The sequence below is a fragment of the Agelaius tricolor genome, unplaced genomic scaffold (genome assembly GCF_023055355.1).
Source record: "Agelaius tricolor isolate 1412-34295 unplaced genomic scaffold, bAgeTri1.0.p SCAF_11, whole genome shotgun sequence".
NCBI lineage: Eukaryota > Metazoa > Chordata > Aves > Passeriformes > Icteridae > Agelaius > Agelaius tricolor.
In genome coordinates this window covers 30,008,977-30,036,466 of record NW_027269271.1, presented here as the reverse complement: position 1 = coordinate 30,036,466, position 27,490 = coordinate 30,008,977, and the positions used below count along the sequence as shown (strand labels likewise).

Genomic DNA, 27,490 nt, shown 5'->3' with positions numbered 1-27,490 from the left:
TTTGTTCATGTTGCAGGCTAATACACAAACCCATGACATTTGTATCCATGTGAATATATGAGATTTTAACAACTCTTGGCAGCTGATGCTTCCTTGTCCCCCGTGCTGTCCCTGAGCAGCTTTTCCAGTCTCCTTAGGCTGTCCCTACACACTCATGGGGTCAGATGGCTCCATGTATGCCAGGGAAGATGGCCCCACTTTCATCTGGAGCCCTCACACCTTTTGATTCGGCAGAAAAACATATGACTTATGATTTCAGAAACCCATCTTCTGCAGGAGGGTTTGGAGCTGTCCAAAAGGTGATGCTCACTTGCCAAAGTCAGCCCAAAAGCTCTGCTCCTGATTTTCCTTATTGGAGAAGGGACCCCCAGGCCCCCAGTGATGGACCTGTGGTGCTGGTTGGTGTCGTCCCCTGTGTGTGACCTCTCCTGGGGTGGCCAGGGGTCTGTGGGAGCAGCCCTGATGGCTTTGCTTGGACATAACTCTTCCTTTCTCCTCTCTGGCTTTGTGCACGGATTTTCTCTTTCTGTTCTCTCATGTCCAAGCAGTTACACAAAGCTCCTCGTGGGTTGTTTGGTTGTTATTACAAAAACTATTTCAGTTCCATTGCAGCCTTTGAAACCCCTCGAAGAAGTTTTCTGTCTAAGCCTTTTTAAAATGTCAGGAGACCTAATAATGTCTCTACAACTCCCACTGCCTTCATGGAGATGCCTGTGCAAAGGATCTGCAATTACTCACACAGCCAGGATGTTCTGGAATGTGTCATTAGCACTGCTGTGTGTTCCCTGTGCGGGGTGTGGAGGTCTCCAAGGGCTGGGATCTGTCAGAGCAAAACAATCCATTGGAACAAAATGGGCTCAGGCATTCCTACACCCGGGAGAATCCCTGAGGGAGCTGGGCAGGGGCTGCAGAATCCCTGAGGGAGCTGGGCAGGGGCTGAGCCTGGAGCAAAGGAGGCTCAGGGGGCCCTTGTGGCTCTGCACAGCTCCTGCCAGGAGGGCACAGCTGGGGGGTCGGGCTCTGCTCCAGGGAACAGGGACAGGAGCAGAGGGAACGGCCCCAGGCTGGGCCAGGGGAGCTCAGGGTGGATATTGGGAATATTCCTTCCTGGAAGGGCTGCCCAGCCCTGGCACAGCTGCCCAGGAGTCTCCATCCCTGGAGGGGTTTAAAATCCCTGTGGATGTGGCACCTGGGGACATGGGGCAGGGGTGGCCTTGGCACTGCTGGGGGAATGATTCAACTGGATCATCTTAGGGGACTTTTCCAACCCAAACAACTCCATGATTTGAAGCTTCCCTTGGTTGCCATGAGACCAAGACTGTGTGGCAATGGAGATGCTGGGGTGCTCCTGGGGGTGTCCCAGTTTAGAAACCCAAACCAGCTGGGGAACAAGGGACACCTTGCCCTGTGTCTACCTTTCATGCTCTGTAAATAATCTATGTCTTGGGTGTGCAGCTCAATTGTACTGCAAATTAAAACTGTATTAATAAATAAATTACGTAATTGGATGTTTCCATATGAACTGAACTAACCTGGCTTGCGTGTGTGCAATCTATCGTTCTTATAGGAAGGGAAATTCATTTCATTGGAGTGGATGCTGTGTTTTGGAGTGAGGGTATAAATTGGATTGGAAGGATTGAGTAAGTGCAGGTTAGAAAAGCAACAGACCTGTAGTTTTCCAGTTGATTTTTTGATGAAGGACATTTAGGTGAAGCCATGTGTCAGCAATGAAGAAGCAGCTCTGCTGTCTGATGGAGCTGCTCTGGCCTCACCTGCTGTTTCCAGCAGTGCTTTTCCAGGAGCTGGTGACAACATTTGTTTTATGGAGCTGTTTATGTATCCTGTAAACCTTTCAGCTTGGAGACATGCCCTGACACATGTCTGTGCCTGGAGAGCTGGATGGGAACTCACTAATAACTCTCAAGTTGGTTGTTTTATTCCCTTCTTCATTTTGTTCTACCCTAGAACTCTCTGGTTTTCTGGAAGGCTCCTCATGAGGTCAGACGTGGTGAGACAAGGCACAACTTGTTGAGTTGCTTTTAATGCCTCCATACTGTCTTCTTGGGATCATGAGTTGAACACTGAAAATTCCCTCTGGGATATCCTGAAGGAATCCCCAGACCTGCTGTTGCCTGGTGCTGCTCCTGGTGAAGGCTGGGACTGTGAGGGCAGTGAGTGACTTTGACCTGAACCACAGAATCATGGAATCATTGAGATTGGAAAAGCCCTCCAAGACCATGATGTCCAATCTGTGCCCAATCCCTCTCTTGTCACCCAGCCCAGGGCACTGAGTGTCCCCTTCCTTGGATGGGGACTCCACCACCTCCCTGGGAAGCCCATTCCAATGTCCACCCTTTCCATGAAGAAATCCTTTTCCTCTCTGGGATGCTGAATTTCAAGCATTTCTCAGTCAGTACTCCTTATTTCCATACAACACTCGTTGACAGGCCTGAGGCAGTTCCCTTCCCGAGTTCGACGAACAAAATCAGTGTCAGGAGAAAACACTGGGGAGGAGAATCACGAACAGCTCTTCTTGAGAGGGAAAAATGTGAGCAGTAGCTGGAGTGTCCACCCACACATGTATTTTAAAAACAAGCAGACAGAATATTGCTGTATTCCAATTCCTCTTCCCAGAGCAAAGCAGGCTCATGATTAATGGAACAAACAGCTCGGAATAATAAGCAATATTGCTTTATATGCAGGGTCCGTAGCCACGAGGTACCCGGCGCACTCCAGAAGAGTAAAAGCTTGTCTTAATCATCGCCTGCCTCCTCTGCAGTGTCTGTGCCGTAAATAAGGGACATCAAAAGCTTTGGAGAGCTAATGAAAATGCTCAAGAGGCTCCAGACCAACGACAGCCTCCCACTTAATGGTGTTGCTGCATGCCAGGCTAAACCTGCCACCTCTAATTGTTTCCTTTTTCCCACTTTGGGGAAAAACGATGACATAAAATCCTGTTGGATGGGAGTAGATTTAACAATGCAAAAAGGATGGAGGAGCAGAGGAAGGAGGGGAGCCCAGCATTGCCGTGGCTCAGCTGGGTTTGTTCACAGTCCCGTGGTGGTGGAGCTGAACCTCCCTGGCACAGCTGGGCACCGGAACAGGGTCTGGCTTGGGTGGCTGCCTCTGTCCCATCTGCTGCTCTTTGTCCTCGTCACACTTCCAGCAGGTCTGAACATTAGAGGGAAAGGAATGATGGTGTTTTCCTGGATTAGCACAGATCCAGAGTCTTTCAACCCAACCATCCCAACTACTCCTCCCATTGCCCTCAGCTCCTGTCTGGGTGGGAAGGGGGGCCTGGGGTCCCAGCAGAGCCCATCTCTTCTTGGCAGCCTGCGTTGAGAACTTGCTCCAAGCCTTGAGCAGAGGGCAAATGCAGCTGCTCTGCTGTGAGAGGGGCTGTTCACAAGGGGGATTGGACTTAAACTGAAGAAGAGCAGGTTGAGATTGGATATTGGGAAGGAAATTCTTCCTTCTGAGGGTGGTAAGACCCTGGCACAGGGTGCCCAGAGAAGCTGTGGCTGTCTCTGGATCCCTGGCAGTGTCCAAGGCCAGGCTGGACAGGGCTTGGAGCAGCCTGGGACAGTGGGAGGTGTCCCTGCCAGTGATGTCTCCTCCAGCTAAAAAAGGGATGTGGTTTTCCTCCACCTGGATATAGGTGCCCACAGGCAGCTCCTCCAAAGCAGGCAGAGCACTGCTCCGAAGCCTCTGACATGGAGAGCAGCAGGGAGCTTTCCTTTCATAGCTCAGTGATGCATTTGTGCCTTTCAGACTAAAAATACCTAAGGATGGAGATATGAGAACTCTTCTCTCCTACGTTATGGTTCTCCTTTGTTCCTACATGTTTTCCTCCAACCCCTGCATCCCATTATCTGCCTCAGGCTGCCCGTGGGTGAAGGATGAGCAGCTCACACCCAGGCAGTGAAAATCCCTCCTTGGAGGGAAAAACCCATCCATCACATGGAGTCCTTGGATCAAGATCAAGGTCTCATCTGGATTGGGAGTGAGGAAAAGGCTTCTTCTGCCAGAGCTGGCTGCCCACATCCTGCTGCCCACATCCTCCTGACTGCCTGGAGCATCCCTCGAGCAGGGATGGAGCAGATCCCAGCCTGCACCCACGTCCAGCCCTGTATGGGTCCATATGGACCTGCTGGGATTGATGTGGAGGTGAGGGAACAATGGGATGTACTCCTTGTGCCCCCGAGGAAGAGCACACCTGAGCTGCAGCACACAGCTCTGTCCCTGGGCAGTCCTGATTTCAACAACACGAAGCCCAAAAATAGGGAAGAAAATTAATAAATAAGAGAATGTTCATGCTCAGATTGTTTTAGCTATTTCTGCTGTCAGATGCTTTACCAGCTGGCCAAGCTGCAACTAGGGGAGAGTGGCTGGTTTTGTGATTATCTGGAAAGATGAGCCAGAATAGGGCTGAAAAATGGGAAATATTTGTATGAAATGTAAGAAATTACTCATTCCCACAGGCGTAATTCCAGACATTGATTCATTTCATTAATTTTTAGTGGAAAAATAAGTCTTTACATCCAAGAAAGAGGATGCTGGAGGGTGGCTGGTGTTTGCTATGTGGAACACAAGGACATTTGTTGTTTAGTAATTTCTGTTGCATTAATGATTGCTCCAAACAGCCTTAGCAAGGCTCTTCCTGGGGGTGTCCAGCGTGACACCCAAAAAGGGACAGTTTATCCCACGTGCTCCTTTTGGACAGCCTTTTCCAGGGAAGGCTGGGTCCAGCAGCACAGGGATGGGGACTTAAGGGATTCCTTTGTGGAAGGAATACATGACAAATAGTAAGGGAAAATAAGCATTGGGAGGGTTCAGACCATATTCCTGGGGGCTGCTTCTTTGGGACGAGGGTGGGAAAAGCCAGGGGAGCCCGGGCTCCTGCTCCTTCTCAATGACTCTGGAGGGAGGGAGGGACTGGCAGCTGTTGATGTGGCAGGGATGGAGATGGGAGAGCAGGAGCTGCTCCTGGCCAGGCTCACGGGCACAGGCTGTGGCCCTGCAGAGAGCAGCCATGAGGGATGGCTGCCCTGGCGATCACACCGCGCCGTCTCCTGCGCCTCCGCTGCTCCCACGCGGAATTCGATTGCTCCAGGAAAGCCTTCCTTGGCTGCTGGCTGTGCACAGCTGCCTGCTTTGTTAGCGAGGTCCCTCTCTGTCCCTGCCACTCCGGGCTGCGTGCCTGAGGATAATCCCAGAGTCGTGGGAGCACCCCCTTCCTGAAAGGCAGCACAGCGACCCCCGCCCCGCACCAGCCTCTAACCAGGAGCGAGCCCCTGCCTGCTCCCAGCTAATTTCAGGATCATTTTCCTCTGCATTTCTGGTTACATACAAGCTCAGTGAAGCCACCAAGTCAAAATTCCCGTTCTGCAAAGATCTTGGGAAAACGGAGTCAAAATTCCTGTTCTGTACAGATCCTGGGGAAAAAATCACTGATTTTAAGGGGGTTTTGAGGGGGAACATGGTATAATCTTGATGATTTCGTCCAAGAATTAAGATTTTTCTGCTCTGCCTGCTCCTGCCAGGATCTTTGGGGCCAGGAACAGTGTGGCTCATTTTCTCCAGCATCAGATTTTCATGATCCATCTGGGAAAGCCCCCTGAGTTCATTCATTGAATCCCCCACCTCCCTGGAAGGGGATACAAGGTGGGAAGGAGCAGCTCTGTCAAACAGGCAGAAGAAATCTGGCTTTGCTTTCTCTGGCCAAAGTGCATCCTGAGAGCAGAGCTGCTGCAAACCCTCCCAGGCTGAGCACTGCAGGCAGCCCTTGGCTGAACTCTGAACCTCTTTGTGCAGGAAATAACGAGAGTTCACAGAGATAAATGCTGGTGGGGACAGCATTCCACCCTGGATACTGCTCCAGGTCCCTCCCAGTATCTCACCTCCCAACTGCCTTGGGTTGGGAAGGATCTCAAAGCCCATCCAGTGCCGCCCCTGCCATGGCAGGGACACCTCCCACTGTCCCAGGCGCTCCCAGCCCTGTCCAGCCCAGCCTTGGATATTCCAGGGATCCAGAAGTAGCAACAGCTGCTCTGGGAATCCTGTGCCAGGGCCTCATAGGGAACAATTCCTTCCCAATATCTAAGAGTGAGTGCTCTGATCTAGGCTACTACCACACACTAATGACAATAATAAACCTTTACATAAATATTTGTGCTTGTAGGAGAAAGGGAAAGCTGTGCTTGAATCACCAGGATCCCAAGAGCTCAGTCCTGCCTTCAGACAAAGGTGAGACATCCACTGGGTGAGTGTCTGGGAGGGAGCAAAAGGATGGAAAAACAAGAGCTCCCCTCTAGCTGAGCCTTTATCCCGCCCCTGGTGGAAAGGAAAATAAATGTTTAATAGAGGAAATACAAAGTTCAAACCAGTGTGCCCTCCCAGCGTGTCCACTGCATGTCCCAGTGCTCCCAGTATGCACAATCCAAACCCCAGTGCAAGCAGCCTGTGCCCAGTTCATGGCCAGGGTGCCCTCCCAGCGTGTGCCCCGGGGCAAACTGTCCCGAGTGGGACAGGAGCCCCAGCAGAGCTCCTGGGAATCCCTGACAAGCTCCAGGGAAGCCCGAGGAGCTCCTGCTCGGGTCAGGGGCTGCTCGCCGGGCAGTGCTGCACTGTGAGCCCACAGATAGCTCATTAACGCTGGCTAATTAAGCTCTCGGTTAGGGCGGAATGGTGGGAAGCTGCTGCTTTAGCCCACGAGAGGGCAACGCTTCCCTGGCTAGTGGCCACACTCGGGAAAACCGGATTCCTGTGTTTTTAACTAGGAATCGAACGAGGAATTCCTTCCCTTCTTACAGTCTTCCTGAGGGTTTTGTTTGTTTGTTTGTTTTTTCCATTGGGGATTAATGCAGGACAAGGTCCTCCAGTGCATCCCTGCGCTCCCAGCTGGAATGGCAATCGAGAGGAGCCGGGCAGGCTGCTGATCCCATCTCCTCTCCCATAAAAGCTGCTCTGGAGACAGGCTGGAGCCGGGGCGGCCTGGCAGTGCCAGGGACAGCAACAGCGGGCAAAACCATGGAAAAGGGCGAGGAGAGAGAGGTTTCCTGGTGCTCTCTAAGGGCAGGGATGCTCCGTGGGGACACACTCTGGGCAGAGATGGGGATGAGCACAGCATGTTCCCCAGTTTTCCTGGAATTTTGTAGAATCCTAGACTGTGAGGGACCTTAAAGCTCAGCCCATTCCATGGCAGGGATACCTTCCACTATCCCAGGCTGCTCCAAGCCCTGTCCAACCTGTCCTTGGACACTTCCAGGGATGGGGCAGCCACATTTTCCATGGACAATCCGGCCTTCCCCACCCTCATTTTTCCAGCCTTTCTCCCTCCTGCAGCTCCCAGGCAGGAGCCCGTATTCAAATTTCAACCCACACCCTCCCCTGCCTCTGGAGACAAATGAATTCCCAGGTGATCCCAGGATCAAAGCCCCACAAGCACGGGCACGCCGGGCCCGTTCGGGCAGCAGACAAGCCTTTGCAAATACCACATCTGCCCCTCCCTGGCTCCCAAAATTCCCAAACCCTCCGTCTCGCCAGAATCACTGGGAGAACAGCGTGGCCACGCCCACCACTCTCCTGACCCCGCCCATCCCCTAGTGGCCCCGCCCCGCCCCGTTCGGGGCGGGGCGGGGCCACGCGGGGATGGGCGGGGCCGATGGGGATGGAGGCGGGGCTTGGCTCGGTGGGCGCGGCCTCCGCTCCCGCTCCGGTCGCCCGTGGAGACACCGGGAGCGGCGCTCGGTGAGTACCGGGATCGCGGCACCGCGGGACAGGGGGGTTCCCACGGGAACAGCGAGCTCCGCCACCCGGGACAGCCCGCCCGGCGCCGCGGGGGCAGCGGGGAGCGCCAGCCCGGCCCCTGCGGCCGCCGGGCCTGGCGGGGCGGGCCGGGCCCGAGCGGTGCCTGGCGGCTTTTGGGGTGGATCTGGAGTTTTTTGTGGGGGTTTTTTTAACCGAGTTTTTGGTCGTGCTGACGCGGGGTTCCCGGCGGGAGGCGGCGCGCGGGTGTAGTGTGGTTCAACAAGTGGCACGGGAATGAGGGAAAATCTGCTTAATTGTGTAAAAAATAGTGTGCTTAATTAGGCGAAAATAATCCTAAAATGGGCAAATTTTTCCTTCCTTTCCTTCTCCTTCCCGCCTCCTTCCCTCCAGACCTTCCCCATGGCACCGATGGACACCCAGAGCTGGCGGCTCCAACTCCACGGGGGCCACCCCAGCTTTCAGCTAAACCCTTTACGTTTCCCCAATTTTAGCATTCCCAGCCGTCAGCCCATGGGTTTTCCTTGGAATCACGGAGCTGTGCCTGCCGGAGGAAGTTTCCCACGTGCGGGGAGTTGTGGGCTGAGTGTGGGAAGGAGGTTAATTAGTGGGAAGCGTCATTATTCCAGGAGGTTTTGTGTTGATACTGAGATTACACACCCTGTTGCAGTAATAGGTTTGCTCGGAATCATGGAATTGCAGAACATCCTGAGCTGGAAGGGACCCACACGGATCATCGAGCCCAACTCCTGGAAGCTTTTAGTTCCTTTAGTAACTTTATAATTGAGATTCTCTATTGCCAGCTTGAATTCTTTACTTTTTTGGGAGTGAGGGAAAAAGAGGGTTTTGAGTGTATACTGTGGTGTTAGCCTGGTGTTTGAAGGATGGAGCTGGAGCTGTGTCAGGAGGGGTTTAGGTTGGATTTTGGGAAAGGTTCTTCCTGCAGGGGCTGGGGGGCACTGCCCAGATCTCCTGGCAATGCCAGGGCTCAGTGTGACATTCTGGGGTCGTCCTGTGCAGGCCCTGGAGCTGGACCTGCTGATCCTTGTGGGTCCCTTTCAGCTCAGGATATTCTGTGATTCTGTGACTTAATTAGCGTGGCAGTTGGAAAGTGGCAAAATGGAATTCCCAGCAGCTTGCCAGGCAGTTATCCGGGGTTTTAACTGGCTTGGAACCCCCAGGATCAGGGCCACTTTTACTTGTGTGTGTTTGTCTGGGTGTGAATTGGTTCAGAAATTCTGAATTGGCACAGTTCTGGGAGTACAGGGTGGCTGGTGGACAGTGGCAGGATTTTGTGCTGCTCGGTGCCACTAAATGAGCTTGAGGGATTAGTGTGGAGTTAATGACTCCTCAATCCCCTGTTCCATCCTGGCTGGGATGCACCACAGCATTTGGGATCTCTCTAATCAAGGAGCAATCAATGCCAGAGAGGAGCAGTGATGCTCTGATGCTGAGGGCCAGCTCACTCCATAATCACCCAGCTGCTGGGGGATTTTTCCTTGAAAGATTAAATTCTCCTCTTGCCCTGAAAGAGTTTCTTGGGCTCCCAGGCAGCAGAACAACTGATCTCTCATGTCTTGCTGGTGTTAAATCAAATTATTGAGTTGTGCTGTAGGTTTTAGATGTTTTTTTATTTCAAATATAATGTGATCACTTTTTTAACTACTGAAAGTTCTTAAGGTTTTAGGTTCTGTTGCTAAAAAGACTCAGAATATTTGAACCAGATTCATGTGGAGTTCTCTGTAGCAGGGCCTGGGGTGACACGGTAGAATTATGGAATCCCAAATGGTTGGGGTTGGAAGGGACCCCGAATCCCACCCAGTGCCCCCTTGCCATGGCAGGGACACCTCCCACTGTCCCAGGTGCTCCAGCCCCAGTGTCCAGCCTGGCCTTGGGCACTGCCAGGGATCCAGGGGCAGCCACAGCTGCTGTGGCAATTCTATTCCCACCCTGCCAGGGAACAATTCCCAATATCCCATCCATCCCTGCCCTCTGGCAGTGGGAAGCCATTCCCTGTGTTAAAAATGCCCGTTTAAAGAAATCCCTCTCCCTCCCTCCTTTTTCTGTGGCTCCACCGTCCCTGCAAGAGCTGCTGGGAGATGCTGAACACCCCATTCTGTGGGCTGGGAAGGTGCTGCTTGCCTGGCCCCAGCTCCCCAGAGCCCAGCGTGTCCCCCTGTGGCCGTGCTCAGATCCACATTGCTGCCGCAGCCCCAGCAAGGCTCAGCCTTTGCCTTTGTGCCCTTTGCCGGAGCAGAGATCACTGCAGGGGCGGAGGGAAGCGTTTCCAAAGGTTTGCACTTATCAAGGGAAGCACAGCACAGGCCTGGCCGAGGCACAGAGCTGGATTCCTGGGAGGATTGAGTTGCTGCAACTCCATCTGTGCTTACACAAACGCTGGGAAAGGGGGAAGGCTGCTGGGTCCTGGCACAGAAATGCCCCTGAGCAGGGCAGGAGTGGGAGCGAAACTCCGTGAATTGGGCTGGAACACCCCCAGTTCCTGAAAGTCATCATGGACTCCGTTTTTCTTGGGAAATGGGAGCTGCAGATGTGTGGTGGCTCTTGGGATTGCTGCTCTGCTGGAGCTGTGCAGCTGTTTGGTGAATTTTACACAGTTGCACAGTTGGGGCTTGTTTATCTGAACCTCAGAGCTCCCCCTGCACTCAGTGTAGGGAGCTCTTGGTCCCACATAATTTCTGCCCTCAGGAATCACCTGGGGAGAGTTTGGAAGGGTGAGACTGCACTGGTGACATGAAAAAAAAAGAAAGTAAGTTGAAAAAAAAGCAGAAAGTTTCCATTCTGTGTTTTGCAAGGATTGATGAGAAAGAGCAGAGGCCGTGACAGAAGTGCTCAGGGTGACTGGGGGATTCTCCAAGGGATTTTAGGGAGGGAGGTAGAAGCAGGAGGGTGGGGGGATCAGGGGGGTACCCATGGGAGGTGGGATGTGCTGGGGGTCCATCCAGCCCCTGGAGAGACACATGGCCCTGGGGGATCCAGCATTCCTGACTGGGGAGCTGCTGAGCCCCTTCCAGCCAGGTGTCCCTGGGGAGGAGAGGATCCACTCCTGGGTCTTGTGACGGCCCTGCAGAGCTCCCTCCAGCTCTGGGGCCCCCAGGAGAGGAAGGACCTGGAGCTGTGGGAGGGAGTCCAGAGGAGGCACCAGGATGGAGCAGCTCTGCTGGGAGGAAAGGCCGGGAGAGCTGGGAATGTTCTCCTGGAGAGGAGAAGCTTTGGGGTGAGCTCAGTGTGACCTGGAGGAGCTGCAGGAGAGCTAGAGAGGGACTTTGTACAGGGATGGAGGGAGAGGACACAGGGAATGGCTGCCACTGCCAGAGGGCAGGGATGGATGGGAGATTGGGAATTGGGAATTGTTCCCTGGCACAGGGTGGGCAGGCCCTGGCACAGGTGCCCAGAGCAGCTGGGGCTGCCCCTGGATCCCTGGCAGTGCCCAAGGCCAGGCTGGACACTGGGGCTGGGAGCACCTGGGACAGTGGGAGGTGTCCCTGTCCTGGCAGGGGAACAGAACAAGATCTTTAAGGTCCCTTCCAACTCCAGCCATTTGGGATTCTGTGAAAGCTGGGGCCTGGGGTTCAGTGTGCCCCAAATCCCAGCTCCCTGGGAGCCCCAGGCAGCGTGGCTGGGGCTGGGTCTCAGATTTGGGATGTTCCTGCACACCAGCAGCTGAGTATTTTTAGTTGTGTTCCTTTGAATATTTGGTAAAACAGGCAATGTGTTTATATTCAGCTTCCTGTGTCTGTATCAGCATCTTGGCATGTGCTGGAGTTCCAGGGGGAGGAGGGAAAGGGAAGAAAGTGTGTTGTGAGGGTTATTTGTGCTGCAGCAGCTGAGGCTGCTGGGATCAGCTCCTTGTTTAAACACTGGGCTCAGCTCAGGCTGAGCCAGCCCTGCTCCCCCTTTGTTTCCCCCCTTTGTCTTCCCATCCCTTCTCCCATGGATTTGCAGTCCTGCTGTGCAGGGACAGGGGAGTTTCTGGCACCCTTTGCTGTGGATGTGTGATCCAGTCCTTGCTGCCCTGCTCTGAGGAGCCCTGCCTGTGCAGGGGCTGCTCTCCAGCCTGGCTCTCAGGGTGTTTGGAGGTGGAAAAGCCCCTCTCAGTCCTGCTGGGAAGGGAGCAGCCTGCATTCCCAGCCTGCATTCCCAGGCTGCTGCCCTGATCCAGCTGCTCTGTGCCATCACCCCTCTGCTCTCCAGAGCCATTCCCTGTGCAGAGCCACTGGGAACTCATGGGGGGGGGTTTGTCTGGTGTTCCCATCTAAAGGAGGGTTTTTCTTGTGCCCAGCCACCCCCAGAGCCCATAACCAGGAAGTTTCCTGGTGCTGTAAGCTGAGGAGGGAAAATTCTCCCTCCCATGCCTAAGGGAACCAGGGAAACATCAGGGATTGGTGGTTACCATAGAAAGGGAAAAATAGGGCAGGTTTGGGTGAGATATTAGGGATAAATTCCTCCCTGTGAGGGTGCCCAGAGCAGCTGGGGCTGCCCCTGGATCCCTGACAGTGCCCCAGGCAGGGCTGGACACTGGGGCTGGGAGCACCTGGGACAGTGGGAGGTGTCCCTGCCATGGCAGGGGGGTGGGATGAGGTGAGCTTTGAGCTCCCTCCCAACCCAAACCAGTTTGTGATTCTGTGACTGCTGTGAATAATTTTGAGCAGATCCCAAATTACATTCTCAGCTCTGTTTGTAGCTTCAATCCCCCTCCCAAGGTCAGGGTTTTTGTTCTGAGCTTGGAGCTGGGATAAGCAGAAACTGTCCCTGACTTGTGTGGGACAGGGCCCATCCTTTTCCCAGCTGAATCTGGTTCACGTTGCTGTAGCACTTGCCAGGGACTCCTCCTGCAGAGCAGGGATGCTCCAGCTGGAGCTGGAAGTCCTGCAGAGCAGGAGGAGCTGGCTGGTGCTGCCAGCCTTGGCCAGAGGGACTGGGACCCATCCAGCTGTGGAATTTCCTCAGCCCACGTGCCCTTCCCTGATTTATTCCTTCCCCAGCAGGGCCTGGCCTCTCAGTGGAGGCTTTTGCAGGGGGTGCATTACTCCAGCCTCAAACTATGCCAGCAATGCTGCCTTTGTGGGTTTTTGGAGTGGCTTGATAGGAGCTTTGATTAGGCAGGAGCAGCAGTGTGGCTCTGGGCTGGAGGGCAGCCCCAGGAGCTGGAATCACTGCTCAGGTGAGAGTTAGAGATGGGCTTGGGCTGGCTCATCCCTGAAGGTCTCTCCCAGCCCAAACCATTCCTGGTTGTTGTGGCTGTGTTTGCATCCCCCTCAGGATGCACAAGCCAATTTTAAAGTTCTTAAAATCGATGAGAAAGGGCAGAGGCTGTGACAGAATTCCTCAGGGGCGTGCTGGGATTCCCCAAGGGATTTCAGAGGGAGAGGTAGAAGCAGGAAGGTGGGGGGAGCAGGGGGGTACCCAGGGGAGGTGGGATGTGGTGGGGGTCCATCCAGCCCCTGCAGACACGTGGCCCAGGGGATCCAGCCTTCCCAGGGGATCCAGCCTTCCCTGGGGATCCAGCCTTCCCTGGGGATCCAGCATTCCCTGTAGCAGCCCTTAGATGTGCCTGGGCTGGCTGATCCCTGAAGGTCTCTCCCAACCCAAACCATTCTGGTGCTCCCTGGTTGTTGTGGCTGTGTTTGCATCCCCCTCAGGATGCACGAGCCAATTTTAAAGTTCTTCTTGTTTTTCCCTGGCAGTGTCCAGGGGGTGTGAGCAGGTTGGGATGTTGCACAGATAAGCAGAGGAGCTGCTTTTCCATTCCAGCTTTGATTTTGTGCAGCAGTCACACGTCCCTGGAGGAGGTTACGTGTCACATTTATTTATTTTGGTTTCCTTGCTGGATGTGGACAGGACAAGCCTGGCACAGGGACAAGGACTGTGGCAAGGCAGACTGTCCTCAACACAATTTATTTTCCTCCTCCACACAGTGATTTGACCAGCACTTGTTAAAAGTGTGATCCCGTTTCCAGCACGGGAAGTGGAGTGTGATTATAATGGGAATACTGCCCATGCTGCCTGCTGGAATCTGAAATGTAGGGAACTCTCAGAACTTTGGGCCTGTCAGCTAAAGCTTAGAATTAAACCCAGGATTTGGTCTGAGACCTTGGGAAAGGCTCCCAAACTTAGGTGCTAGAAGTGAGAATGTGGATTTATAGTTTAAAGCAGGGACATGTTAAGCTAAATAAAAGAAAGTTTAGAGTTTAAGATATAGAAAAAGTAAAAGTAATTACAGAAGTAAACAAAGAGTTTAGAATGCAGCACTGTAGGTTTGTGTCATAACATGATTAAGAAAGCTTACACTGTAGCAGGAGTCCATAAAATAAAATATTTAAAGATTGAATCAAAAACATAAATATCCTTGTTGACAATGTTTTATTAGTCAATAACTCCTTAGAAGGTCTTATAACTAAGGGTCTTGAGACCTTCTAAACCATGTTGTATTGATATGAGCCAAATTCACCCTTCCTGCCTATGTAGAAGACAAGAAAAACAAACCACATCATCAAAAACAATTCAAAAGTCCCATCTCTAATCCCTCCCAAAATTCCCCAAGTAAATCACCACAGCTGCCTGCCTTGCTCGGGGCTGTCCCTGGGGAATTTCAGGTGGGGTTTTGCCTCCTCCTTCCCTGGGAATGAGGGCAGGGGATGGCTGTGGTGGCAGCCCCAGGGCTGGGTGCCAGGGCTGCAGCAGCCCCTGGCAGTGCAGGCTGGATCCATCCCAAGGGCTGAAATCCCGGATCCGGCCGTGCCCTGGCCGTGCCCTGGCTGTGCCAGCTCAGGAAGTGACTCTGGTGCCAGCTCCACGCTGGGAACCTGCACTGGGCATCCCAGGGGAGGGTCCCACGGGCACTGCCAGCCCCGGTTGGATTGGGAGCTGCTGGAGCCTGGCACAGAGCTGGGTGTGACTGCAGGCATTGAGCAGCAGCACGGCACGGCCAGCAGAGTGGAGGGAAAGGTGATTTTACCTGTAAATCCCCCCCTGCTCCAGCTCTCACACAATTCCCATCAGGTGATCGCCCTCAGGGGGCTGGGGGTGCTCCCCTGGAGAGGAGAAGGATCCAGGGAGAGCTCAGGGCCCCTGGCAGGGCCTGAAGGGGCTCCAGGATGTGAGGGCTGATAGAATTCCAGGTTTCTCTCTGGCTGTGCAAGGCCTCCACAGGGAATGTGAGCTCTCAGATTTGTTTGGGCAGTGATTTACACCCAGCTGTGAGGACACATCACTGCAGGCTGACAGCTCTGAGTCTCCAGGGTCAAAGGAATCCTGGAATGGTTGGAAGGGACCTTAAATCCCATCCAGTCCCACCCCCTGCCTTGGGAAGGGACACCTTCCACTTTCCCAGGCTGCTCCAAGTTTGAGGTGCATTTTCCAATCTCAAAATACTGTTTTTGTGATTAGCATTAAGCCACAAGTGCCAACCCCCCCCCCAGCTTTGGCTTCCTTGAACAGCAAAATCCTTATAACTTTTATTTTATTCTTGTTTCAGGATCATTACACCGATAAAATCAAGGCAAGCTGGACAGGAAGCAAGTCTGCCTATGTAGGTGAGTTTCCAGTCCACTCTGGTTCTTTTATTTCATGCAAAATACAAAGCAGCATGACAGGTCCCAAACCCTGGTGATTTAATTTTATTCTGGAGCAGAACAAATATAAAGTCCTTGGCAGGACTGCTGACACTTTTCACCTCATTATTGTAACTGCCTGACTGCTTTTGGGTTGGATTCAGGGGGCAGAAAAACCTGCTTTTCCCACAGAAATTAAGCTTTTCCTTGTTTATTTCCCTGACTGGGGAAGATTTTTTACCAGCCTGCAAATCTTCATCATTTCTGCCTTTGCTGTGCTACACGCGTTTTGTTTGACCATAAATGCAAATTATTCTATATTCCCCCCATCCTATATTCGTGCAGCCAAGGAGGTGGTGAAATCCTTCCCACCTTCCCAGTTCCTGGAGCTGAGCCCTGTGGGGCTCTCCCCAGAGCATCCCAGGCTTTATCTGTGCCAGACAAAGAATCTGCTGAAGGTCACAGAACCTGGGGCCAGGCTGGAGCTGCCAGCACAGCCCTCTCCTGCTTTGCAGCCTGATTTTCATGCAGCTGAAAGTCTCTTTGCAAATGTCTCTTTGGAGCTTTTCCTTCTTTCCCTGTGGGGAGGAACAGGGACCTTCTGTGGAGAGGCTGCCCTGCAGTTCATTGCCTTTTCCAGTGTCTCTAAAATAACGCTGCTCAGATGTTTTTCAAAGTAACCTTGATCAAAAAGTCGCTTTTCGTGTGTGCTAAAGGTACAAAAAGTGAAGTCAGGAGAAATGCAGAGGAAAGCAAAAGCAGGTGTTTTTCCACTGCTCCTCTCCCAGAATGTGCCTTGGGTTTGACAGAATCCCACAGTGGGGCCTGCCTTTGGAAATCAAAGGGAGCTGCAGCCCAGTTTGATCAGCAGGATGGTGCTGGGATAACTTAGGAAGGGGAGGCTGTGGAGGAGCACAGCCTTAATTAAACACCCAGAACACCAAGTCCAATTGAAGATCTTGGGAGCTGTCTGTTTCCTTTCATTTCACATCATTAAGGGTTTTAATCCCCAATTAAGACACTGGCAGTGTTATTTATAATTTAAAAAAAAGGATCTCTAGTGTAGAATCTCTTAGTACTCTCAAGTGTAAATTCTCTGAAGGAGGAAACATCACAAATGGATGTTCTGTGCTTCAAGGGGCTTTTATTCTGTGTTTGCACTGCCAGGCACCCTGTGCAAACCAGGTGGATCTGCCACAATTCCCAATTCCCATCCAGCCCTGGCTGCTGCACCTCCTCCAGGAGGGGGATGGCAGCAGAGCTGGGCCTTGCTGGGCCTTTTCTGATGCAAAATTGGCTTTGAAATCTGAGCTGCCCGAGCTCCCCCAAGCCCTTCAGCTGTGATGCACCCCAGAGCAGCCCCATTCTCCCCAAAACCACTGCAAGTCCTGCAGCTGCCAGATGCTCCAGCTTTCCTTTTCCAGAGGGTGAGCCCTGGGGCAGGTTCTAGTCTGGGGGAGGATCTTGCTTTCTTTCATCAAACCTAAACTTTTTCTTATGTAAAGCTCATATAAAATATTTGTGCCATGACTGTAAATCTTGCCTGAGAGCTGTTTAAAAATCCAGTCCTGTTTAAAATCCAGTCTTGCTTAAAAATCCAGCCCTTCTCCCCTGCTCAGCCAGGGAGCTGCTACTCACAGCTTGGTTTGGGGTAGGTGTGGAAAAATCCTTCTCCTTTCCCCTGATGGGAGCAGGGAGGTCATGGCTGACCCCTGTTGCCATTTTTCCTGGGAAGTTTGCACTGTGGGTGTTGTGTTCAGTCTGCAAAGGGCAGGAGTGGCTCGGGGTGCTCCCAGAAATCTGTGGAATATTGCACCACTTGTCTCTCTGCTCCTTGTGTGGGGAATAAGGATCGTGAAATTCCAGAATTTGGGCCGGGAGGGCCCTCAAAGCCCATCCAGTGCTCCCAGAAATCTGTGGAATATTGCACCACTTGTGTCTCTGCTCCTTGTGTGGGGAATAAGGATCGTGAAATTCCAGAATTTGGGTTGGGAGAGCCCTCAAAGCCCATCCAGTGCCAGCCCTGCCGTGGGCAGGGACACCTCCCCCTGTCCCCGGCTGCTCCGTGCTGGCCTCGGACCCTTCTGGGGATGGGACAAAAGCACCATCAAGAGAGAACTGACCCAAAAGCATCGAATCCCTGCTTTGCTCCACCCTCAGATTCCTGTTCTCCTGCTGCCCAGGTCCATTTCCATTCTCTCCGGCAGAAGGAGGAGGTTCCAGCTCCGGAGCTTCCACTGGGTGTCAGCACGGCCCCGCTCTGGGCCGGCAGAGCCCTGGGCTTTCCCCTGGGCCGCTGCAAGGAAGAGCCAGGCTGGCAGCATGGCCGGGGCTGGGCTGGGCTGTGGGGCTGGAATTCCTCCTCCCTTCCTTCCCTCCTGGCCCAGCAGGAGCACTGGGACGTGCCCGCCCGCTCCCGGTGCTCCCAGTGAAGGTGCCAGCAGGGTTTGCTTTGGGGTGGGATGGCAGCCCAGCCCTCCCAGAGGTGCTGCAGGCACACAGCTCAGGGTGCTCCCCTCCACACAGCCCTTCCACTCTTTTTCCACCCTGAATAATGATCCATTCTTCCCAAGTCCTTTCCCAGATCCTTGGGCCTGCCAGGGCAAGGCTCCTCCTGCAGCCCCGTCTGTCAATGCTGGGGAGAAGCAGCAGCCCCGAGGGCCATTTGGGTTTCAGGTGGGCAGGGGCAGCCCTTGGGTGCTCCTTTGTCCCTCCTGCTGGGCTGTCAGGGGCTCTGTGCCTCTCCCAGCTTTCCTGGGTCTCCTTGTTCCAGGTGCTGCTGTGCTCCAGGGTGTGCAGGGCCAGGGGGACACCTCAGCTCTCCAAATCCTCTGCAGCACTTGGGCTGGAAACAGAGCCAGGCACACTGAGATTCCTCCAACACATTCTTCCACCAGAGGCCTGAAAAATCAGAGATCAAAACTGGGGAATGTCACAATTCCAGAGCGTTTGTGCTGCCCCTGTGGAGTTGTTTCAGCTGTTGCTGTGGCCGGTTGTGCTCCAATGCCTGCTCAGAACTGAGCTGTTTATTCCTGCCCCCACCTTCAATGCCAGCAGTGGCCTCCTGGCTTGGACTGGGAGCATTTTCAGGTTCTGCAAGTCCTGACAAACCCTGAGCTCCCAAGGGTGCCCTGTAGGAAAGCCAACCCCCAGCGTTCAAGTCCTGACCGGCCCCCGCAGAGCTGCTGGGATCGCAGCAGTGCAGAGCACCCTGAGAGCAGGGCAGCCTCACCCCACTCCTGCCCTGCTCCTGCAGTGGCCACAGGGGCCAGCCCAGCCTCTGCCATCACCCCTGCTCCTGCCACCCCTCCAGGGGCTGCTGGGGCTCCTTCCCCCTGTTTCCATAAGGATTTCCCCTGGCTTGGTGCCACTCCCTGCATCCCCTCTTCCTCTTCCTCCTCCCAACACCTTCCTGCCCAACAAATCCCCGCATTTTCAGAAGCAAAGTTTTATTCCTTTTATTCCTGTGAGTTGCTACAAGGAAGGCAGCTGGATTTGGGGTTTGCTGGTGTTGTTCCCAAATTGTTTGCAGGGTGCCAGCTGAAGGATGAAAGCATGCCAGGGAGGAAGGAGGGAGCAGAATGGCAGCAGCCAGAGCCTGTGTCAGTGGTGGTGACAAACCAGACCCAGCTTCAAAGTCTCCCAGCAAACAGCAGGGAGTTTGCAGGACTGGGAATGGTGTCACTTGGAAACCTGCAGCACTCGTGGGGGAATTACTGTGACTAACTCGAGCTCAGGGCTGGGAATGAGCTGGGAGCAGCAGCTCTGAGCTTGTCCAGCTGCTTGTTTCCCTCTTTTCCCCCTATTCCTGTGTATTTTAGAGAAGTGGGATCATTCCCAGGGTGCAGATTGTTTCTGGTTTATCAGGCAGCAGCATCCAAACATTTCCGGGCTGGAGCTGCTCCAGCATGGATTCCCTGCAGCAGCAGCAGCAGCAGCAGAGGCTCCTGGGGCTCCCTCCACCCCTGCAGGGTGTGCAGGGCACCCACACCAGGGCACTGGGGGCATTGGGAGCACCCCATGTCCTTTTCCTGCCCTTTCCTTGGCGTGTTTGGCACATCCATCTCCTTCCCACCCTCCCCAGCAGGGCTCCAGTGGCTCTGGAAAGGGAGAGCCCTTTGGAACCTGCATTTGCAGGTCAGCTGTAACTTTAGATCCCTGCTGGCAGCCCTGGAAAACAAACCAGGGGCTGGAAAACCAGGGCAGGAAAAGCAGGGGCTGGGAAACAAACCAGGGCTGGCGGGGTGTTATACTTGGAGGTGCTGATGTTGTCACTGGTGTTGGTTTGTGTTTTGCCCAACCAAATCCAAGTTTTGAGTTATTCACCTCAAAATCTGCTTTATTTCAAAGAGACAGTTACAGGACACCTCTGAGGCTTTATCCTGCTGCCAGCCAGGCTCTGCTGCTCCAGTAGGAGCTGCCTTGGTGTAACTGGAGCAAACTGGGAGCTGTGTTCCAGGCAGAGCTGCTGGGATTTCCAGCAGATCCCCAGCCCTGCTTTAGCAGGGCTGATTTAATTACCTTTCACTCAGCAGGTGCCTCACAAGTCCTGGATCTAAGAGAGTAAATAAGACAGTCCAGAGTTTAATTATCCCACTGGAGCTGGGCTTTGGCAGCCAGCCCAGGCGGATCTGGGCATCTGCTGCACGGCAACCTCATTGCCTAAAGCCTGGGGAGAGAAATGGGGCAAGGCCTGGAAAAACAGGGCTTTTCTCTGGAAGAGGGGCAGCTCCACCTGTCTGCAGGTGTTTCAGGAAAGGAAAAAGTGCAGGTGTGTGGCTGCAGGAAGTGCACTGGAAGTTTCCTGTGGTTTTGTCTCTCCGTGGCAGAGCGCGGCGGGTGGGAATCCTCCTGTGCAGTTCTCAATGGGTGAAATGAGAAATAAATCCTTCCCTGGCAGGGTGGGCAGGCCTGGCACAGGTGCCCAGAGCAGCTGTGGCTGTCCCTGGGTCCCTGCAGTGTCCCAGGCCAGGCTGGGTGGGTTTGGAGCCCCTGGGACAGCGGGAGGTGGCCCTGCCATGGCAGGGTGGTGCCAGCGAGGCTGCTCTGGGTCTGTCTTTTGTCTCCTTTTAGGCTCTGAGTCAGAGCCATGGCAGAGTTGCAGCCGTGCCTGCAGCTGCTCTGGGAATCTCTGTCACCACCAGCCCGGGTCCTGCTCAGCCGTGTCACACCCAGGGGACCGAGGTTGTCACCAGTGTCCCCACAGGGAACCCCCTCCTGCCTGGAGCAGCTGAGGTCACAGCAGGAAATCCTGCAATGCTTTGGGCTGGAAAGGACCCGAATTCCCACCCAGTGCCACCCCTGCCAGGACAGGGACACCTCCCACTGTCCCAGGCTGCTCCAAGCCCCAGTGTCCAGCCTGGCCTGGATCACCAGCCACGTTTTGGTTTAGGTGGTGAACAGAAAAATTTGTTGAAAATTCATTTTTGGTGCATTTAGCACAGAAGGAGGAGCTGGGCCTGGGAGTGCTGGGCCACCCCAGAGATCCCAAGGGAAGGTGTTGGGATGGGGGAGGCTCCCAGGGCTGCCTGCTGAGCACCAGGCATCATTTCCTAGAAACCAGAGCTGTGCCCTCTCACACTGAGGGCTCCTTTCTTCAGGGAGCAGCTTCTTCTCCTGGCAGATCCTCCTGCCCAGCAAACCCTGCCCAGGGCTCTGAACCCCCCACGTTCTGCAGAATTCTGGCACCTCCAGTTGAAATCTGGGGAGTTCTGGGAAGTCCAGGGTGCCTTGGGAGAAATCCCATGGCTGCAGCAGCTCGGATGCATTGCCAGGAGCTGGGAAGGAAAACAGATTTATGGGGAGCTGACCTAGTTGCTGTAAATCTCCCTGCAGAAGAGATTTAGTAATCTTAGGAGGGCTATTAAAGCTCGTGTTTGTTTGGAGATGGGCAAACGCAGCAATTTAATTTTCAAATCTTATGGTTTGGCTTGTTTTGGTTTGGTTTGTTTTTTTCCAAACATCTCATTTATTAACAAAGCTAAGCAGCTGGGAAAACAAGCACTGGAACTTTCCTAAGGAGGTCAATCCATGCAGGGTGGGAAGGGATCCAGAGAATCCAACAGCTCCAGTGGCAAAAGAGGGTTTGGGGCTGGGGGAGGGAAGGCTGAGTGTGGCCTTTCCCCAGTTAAATGAGAGGATAATAATTATCTTTTAATTTTGCAACTGTTTTAACCTTTTCAAAAAAAAAAAAAGTACTAAAATTAGAGGAATCAGCAGCTCCTGAACTGTCCTCTCAGAGCTGCATTTGTTACTGGATAAAAATAAATTGCTGTGTGTTGGGTTTTTCACTCTGCAGGTTTTGAATATTGTGAGGGAGAACTGCAGGGGCTTTGGGACTTTGGGCTCCATTTGTGGTGGATTTGTGCTTTGTGTCCACGTGAAATAGCTCCTTGTTATCCCAGAGAGGGGTTTGGAGCTCCATGGGCAGAGCCCCTGTTGAATCAGCAGCTCCAGCAGTGCCTGTTGGAGTTTCCTGCTGGGAAAATTCATTTTTCATCTAAAGGGGCTCCAGGAGAGCTGCAGAGGGACTGGGGACAAGGCCTGGAGGGACAGGACACAGGGAATGGCTCCCAGAGGGCAGGGCTGGATGGGAGATTGGGAACTGGGAATTGTTCCTGGGGAGGGGCTGGGATGGAATTCCCAGACCCTGGATCCCTGGCAGTGCCCAAGGCCAGGTGGGGCAGGGCTTGGAGCATCCATGGACCTGCAGGGGGATCTCTTTTCCTGCAGGAAATGAGTTTTTAGTGGCACCCGATCTGAGGAGTGCCTGTCCCTCCCCCAGCATTTCCTGCCCAAAGCTTTTCCAAGGAAAATCCCCTGCAAACAGGGCCTGGGAGCAGGAAAGTGCTGGGCTGGCACTGGAGAGCAGCCCTGCTGCCAGGCTGGGTGAGGGAAACCTGAGCCTGCAGGGGCTGCTGGAAAGGGCACGGAGCTGCCAGGGGCCACGCTGGGCTGGGCTGGGGGTGAGACACAGAACTGGGGTGTGAGACACAGAACTGGGGTGTGAGACACAGAACTGGGGTGTGAGACACAGAACTGGGGTGACACACACAGAACTGGGGTCACACACACAGAACTGGGCTGTGATACACAGAACTGGGCTGTGAGACACAGAACTGGGGTGTGAGACACAGAACTGGGGTGTGAGACACAGAACTGGGGTGTGAGACACAGAACTGGGGTCACACACACAGAACTGGGGTGTGAGACACAGAACTGGGGTGTGAGACACAGAACTGGGGTCACACACACAGAACTGGGGTGACACACAGAACTGGGGTGTGAGACACAGAACTGGGGTCACACACAGGAGGGGTGACACACAGAACTGGGGTGACACACACAGAACTGGGGTGACACACACAGAACTGGGCTGTGATACACAGAACTGGGGTCACACACACAGAACTGGGGTCACACACACAGAACTGGGGTGTGAGACACAGAACTGGGGTCACACACACACAGAACTGGGGTCACACACAGAACTAGGGTCACACACAGGAGGAGCTCAGGCACTGGAGGGTTTCAAACACAGCTCCCCTCATCTCCTGGAGCTGGGCAAAGCCAGCAGGGCCCTGCTGGAGCCTACTGGGATACAGGGGCAGGGCCATGGGCAGGGCTGGGCTGAAGATTCCCGCAGACCTGAATAATTTGGAATCCCAGACTGGTTTGGCTGGGAGAGAACTCAAAGCCCCCAGTGCCACCCCTGCCATGGCAGGGACACCTCCCACTGTCCCAGGGTGCTCCAAGTGTCCAGCCTGGCCTGGGACACTCAGGACTAAGGTGGAGAACCAGCCAGGGGTGCTGGGCTCAGCCTGTGCCAGGGGTGGTGTTTCCATCAGCCAGGGGTGGTGTTTCTGTCAGCCATGGATGGCATTTCTATCATACAGGGGTGGTGTTTCCATCAGCCAGGGGTGGTGTTTCTGTCAGCTAGGGGTAGCATTTCTCCCCAGAAAGGTTCTCCAGCCCTGGCACAGCTGAGTCCCCATCCCTGGAGGGATTTCAGTCCCTGTGGATGTGGCACTTGGGCACACGGGGCAGGGGTGGCCTTGGCAGTGCAGGGCATGGTTGGACTGGATGGGCTCAGAGGGATTTTCCAGCCCCACTATGCTGTGGTTCCATCCTGGCTCACTCCTCCTTTCACTCTGCAGGAGCTTCTCCCCTCTCCTGGGGCAGCTCCCAGGGACCCTGTGGCTTTCCAGAACCCTCTGGGATGCACAGGGGGGACCCAGTGGCCCAGGCTGTGCCAGAGCCTCAGAAACCTGCACAGTGTGGGAAATGAATTTGTAGAGAATTCTCAAACCTGTAAAACAGCTTCTGGTTGTGATGGCGTGAATTGTAACATCTGTGTTTTCCCAGCCTTCTCATGAGACTGGAAATGGAATAAAAGTTTTTAAACCACCTCTCAGTTGCCCCATCTCTGGGTCAGAAAAGGGCACAGTCTGGCAGCACAGCAGCTCCATGCCTTTCTCTGGAGCATGTTTTACCTCCAGAGCTGTTTTTTGGCTGATTGGTCCTGTTGGATGCCACAACAATAACGTTTAAAAATCCCTTTTTGCAGTGTGTGTGTAGTGGATGCCTGTGTGTAGCAGCAGTTGAGGGTGCTGTGCTGCCTTCTGCAATAACAACCCCCTGTGTTTCCAAGCAGAGCTTCCCTGCTCCTCTGAAAATGTCAGGCAAAACAGCCACCACAAGCAACAACATCGCCCAGGCCCGCAGGACCGTGCAGCAGCTCCGGATAGAGGCCTCCATAGAGAGGATAAAGGTGAGCACAGGGGGATTCCCCCTCCTCCTCCTCCTCCTCCTCCTCCTCCTCCTCGGTTTCCCCTCCTGGCTGTAGGACAGGGACATTGCCCAGTGCCTGTGTGGGTTCGGTGTCTTTGTGCACCCACAGCTCAGCGTTTGCCTCCTCAAAGTTCAAGAGTTCCAAATAAATAATAATAATAATAAATAAAAATAATAAATAATAATAGTAAATCATGATAAAATCATAAATAATTATTAATAATAAATAATAATGAATAAATCCACTTCTTGTGGACAATATCCCACCCAATATCCCATCTGGCAGTGGGAAGCTGTTCCCCCTTGTCCTGTCCCTCCAGGAGAGATGAAAATCCCCCTGGAATGATTTTGAAGCCCTGTGGGAAACGGATTTGTAGAGAATTCTTGAAGTCTGACAGAAGGTTCACATAGTGTGGATTTGTATTGTAAATGTTGAGATAAGAAATGTTGATTAAGAAAGGGAATAGGACAGATATTGTTGAGAGAGAAATGGAGCTAGGAACAAGTTCTAAAGGGTGGCTTTGGAAATAAGACTAGGTACTTTGGAGAAATAGAATTATGAAAGATGGACTCATGAGGGATGATTTTAGATTATTTCCTGTAAGGTATTTATGGTATGGTTAAAGCTGATAGGTGAAGAAGCACTTAGAATGCATGGTAGTTAGGAAATGGCTGGTTTCTGCTGGTGGTGGTGGGGTGATGCCCCTCCTGTTCCCAGTGTCCTGGGGGAGCCAGGGGGAGCCATTCCCTGCCTGGGGTCACAGGGAGCCCCAGGGAGCCCCAGGCTCCATCCTTTACCTCATTCCCTGGGGATCAAACCAGCAGGTCCTGGAGAGCGAGTCCATGGGCAGCACCTCTCCCACCCCACCAGGCTCCCTCCCAGCCCTGAGCCCCATTTTGCTGCCATTTCCATGGCAAACCCCATTTTGTGCTGATTTCCTGAGCCCCATTTTGGTGCCATTTCCATGACAAACCCCATTTTGTGCTGATTTCCTGAGCCCCATTTTGGTGCCATTTCCATGGCAAACCCCATTTTTGCTGATTTCTGAGCCCCATTTTGGTGCCATTTCCATGGCAAACCCCATTTTTGCTGATTTCCTTTGCCCTGAGCCCCATTTTGGTGCCATTTCCTTGGCAAACCCCATTTTGTGCTGATTTCCTGTGCCCTGAGCCCCATTTTGGTGCCATTTCCATGACAAACCCCATTTTGTGCTGATTTCCTGAGCCCCATTTTGGTGCCATTTCCATGGCAAACCCCATTTTGTGCTGATTTCCTGAGCCCCATTTTGGTGCCATTTCCATGGCAAACCCCATTTTGTGCTGATTTCCTGAGCCCCATTTTGGTGCCATTTCCATGGCAAACCCCATTTTGTGCTGATTTCCTGAGCCCCATTTTGGTGCCATTTCCATGGCAAACCCCATTTTTGCTGATTTCCTGAGCCCCATTTTGGTGCCATTTCCATGGCAAACCCCATTTTTGCTGATTCCCTGTGCCCCATTTTGGTGCCATTTCCATGGCCAACCCCATTTTTGCTGATTTCTGTGCCCCATTTTGGTGCCATTTCCATGGCAAACCCCATTTTGTGCTGATTTCCTGTGCCCTGAGCCCCATTTTGGTGCCATTTCCATGGAAAACCCCATTTTGTGCTGATTTCCTGAGCCCCATTTTGGTGCCATTTCCATGGCAAACCCCATTTTGTGCTGATTTCCTGAGCCCCATTTTGGTGCCATTTCCATGGCAAACCCCAGTTTTGCTGATTTCTGTGCCCTGAGCCCCATTTTGGTGCCATTTCCTTGACAAACCCCATTTTTGCTGATTCCTGAGCCCCATTTTGCTGCCATTTCCATGGCAAACCCCATTTTTGCTGATTCCTGAGCCCCATTTCGGTGCCATTTCCATGGCAAACCCCATTTTTGCTGATCTCCTCTGCCCTGAGCCCCATTTTGGTGCCATTTCCTTGGCAAACCCCATTTTTGCTGATTCCCTGTGCCCCATTTTGGTGCCATTTCCATGGCAAACCCCATTTTTGCTGATTTCCTGAGCCCCATTTTGGTGCCATTTCCATGGCAAACCCCATTTTTGCTGATTTCTGTGCCCTGCAGGTGTCCAAGGCCTCGGCTGACCTGATGCTGTACTGTGAGGAGCACGCCAAGAAGGATCCCCTGCTGATGGGCATTCCAGCCTCTGAGAACCCCTTCAAGGACAAGAAAACCTGCATTTTGTTATAGGGCAGGGCAGCTCCTCCTGCCCAGCCCCTGCAGCCCAGCTGGGCCGGGCCAAGCAGCACCACTCCCCCAGGTACCTGCACCCCGTGGGCACCCCTGAGCCTGCCCAGAGCATTCCCTGAGCTCCCCAAGGCGTTCCTGCTGACCCCTGTCCCCCTTTGGAGCTTTCTGGCTCAGCCCCTGCCTGTCCTGGCCAAGGGAATGGGCTCCAGGGTCTCTGCACGGGGGGTCCTGGTGGCATTTGCCAACTCCAGCACGACCAAAGTTGCCTGAGCTTTGCAGATAAAGCAAAGCTGTAGAGACCTGATGGAATCACTGGGTTTACATTTTATAAAATTATGGATTTTTTTTTGTTTTGGTTTGGTTTTTTGGGGGGTGGGGGGGTTGTGCCTGTGCTGGCAGCAGCACCTGTTTGTGCACAGGCACACTTAAAAGTGCATTTTCTAGCAAAATCTACCTTGCAAAATGATTGTAGCAGCTGCTGGGGAGCTCCAGGGAGCTCTGCCTCAGCCTTCCTCCTGCTGGCCTCTCATCCCAGGGCTTTCAAAGGATAGAGATGGGAATCAGAGATGCTTCCCCTGCTTTCTGTGAGTTGGAAAAGCAGAATTTCCACCCTGGATTCTGCTGCGTTTTTTCTCTCAAATGAAACACCTGTGTTAGTGTAAAACACACCCTCAAAGAAATGAGAAAAGAAAGAGAGGCTGGAAGTGCCCTGGCAGAGCTGGAGGAACGCTGCCCTCGCTCCCAATCCCAGCTGGGTTCTGAGCAGGGAGTCAGAACTTGACTCATTTTTATAAAAAAAAATCCATTTTTAAACAGGAAAAATGCCAAATTAGCTCCAGCTTGTGGTTATGCATCTATAATTGAGGGCCTTTCCATCTAGTATATATTTTATATATACACATAATAAAAAAGTCTTTCTCTGTGTGTGTGTGTAGATATATAAACTTTATATATAAACAGCAAAATTTGAAGGGTTCAAAAAATAATCCTGGTTTCAGCTGGCTGCAAATGTCCTCCTGTGCAGGCAGCTGAAGGCATCTGCCAGAAGCCTGCATTTCTGGGAGGGTATTTGCAGAATTCATGAACCACTTGTCATTTATGTTGCACATTTGTCATTTCTATATGAAATTATA

The 27,490-nt window shown here is 53.1% G+C and overlaps 1 protein-coding gene across 5 annotated transcripts; it reads left to right on the top strand.

The window, feature by feature from the left end:
• Nucleotides 1-7,632: 7,632 nt before the first annotated feature.
• Nucleotides 7,633-27,281, top strand: GNG12 (G protein subunit gamma 12). Of its 5 annotated transcripts, none has more exons than XM_071436961.1 (4): nucleotides 7,633-7,749; nucleotides 15,263-15,320; nucleotides 23,992-24,108; nucleotides 26,232-27,281. In XM_071436961.1, exons 3-4 carry the CDS (start codon nucleotides 24,013-24,015, stop codon nucleotides 26,355-26,357), a joined length of 222 nt encoding a protein of 73 aa, XP_071293062.1. In that variant the 5' UTR covers nucleotides 7,633-7,749; nucleotides 15,263-15,320; nucleotides 23,992-24,012; the 3' UTR covers nucleotides 26,358-27,281. The 5 variants fall into 5 exon arrangements, with proteins under 5 accessions (XP_071293062.1, XP_071293065.1, XP_071293066.1 ...); XM_071436964.1 differs by having other exon boundaries at nucleotides 23,989-24,108; XM_071436965.1 differs by lacking the exon at nucleotides 7,633-7,749 and adding an exon at nucleotides 14,622-14,733 and having other exon boundaries at nucleotides 23,989-24,108.
• Nucleotides 27,282-27,490: the final 209 nt, after the last annotated feature.

What these genes read in the sequence shown, in the direction of transcription:
- GNG12 (XM_071436961.1), top strand. Translation starts at nt 24,013, where the DNA reads ATGTCAGGCAAAACAGCCACCACAAGCAACAACATCGCCCAGGCCCGC. An exon ending in CCTCCATAGAGAGGATAAAG is followed by an intron (nt 24,109 to 26,231) that starts GTGAGCACAGGG and finishes TGTGCCCTGCAG; the next exon opens with GTGTCCAAGGCCTCGGCTGA.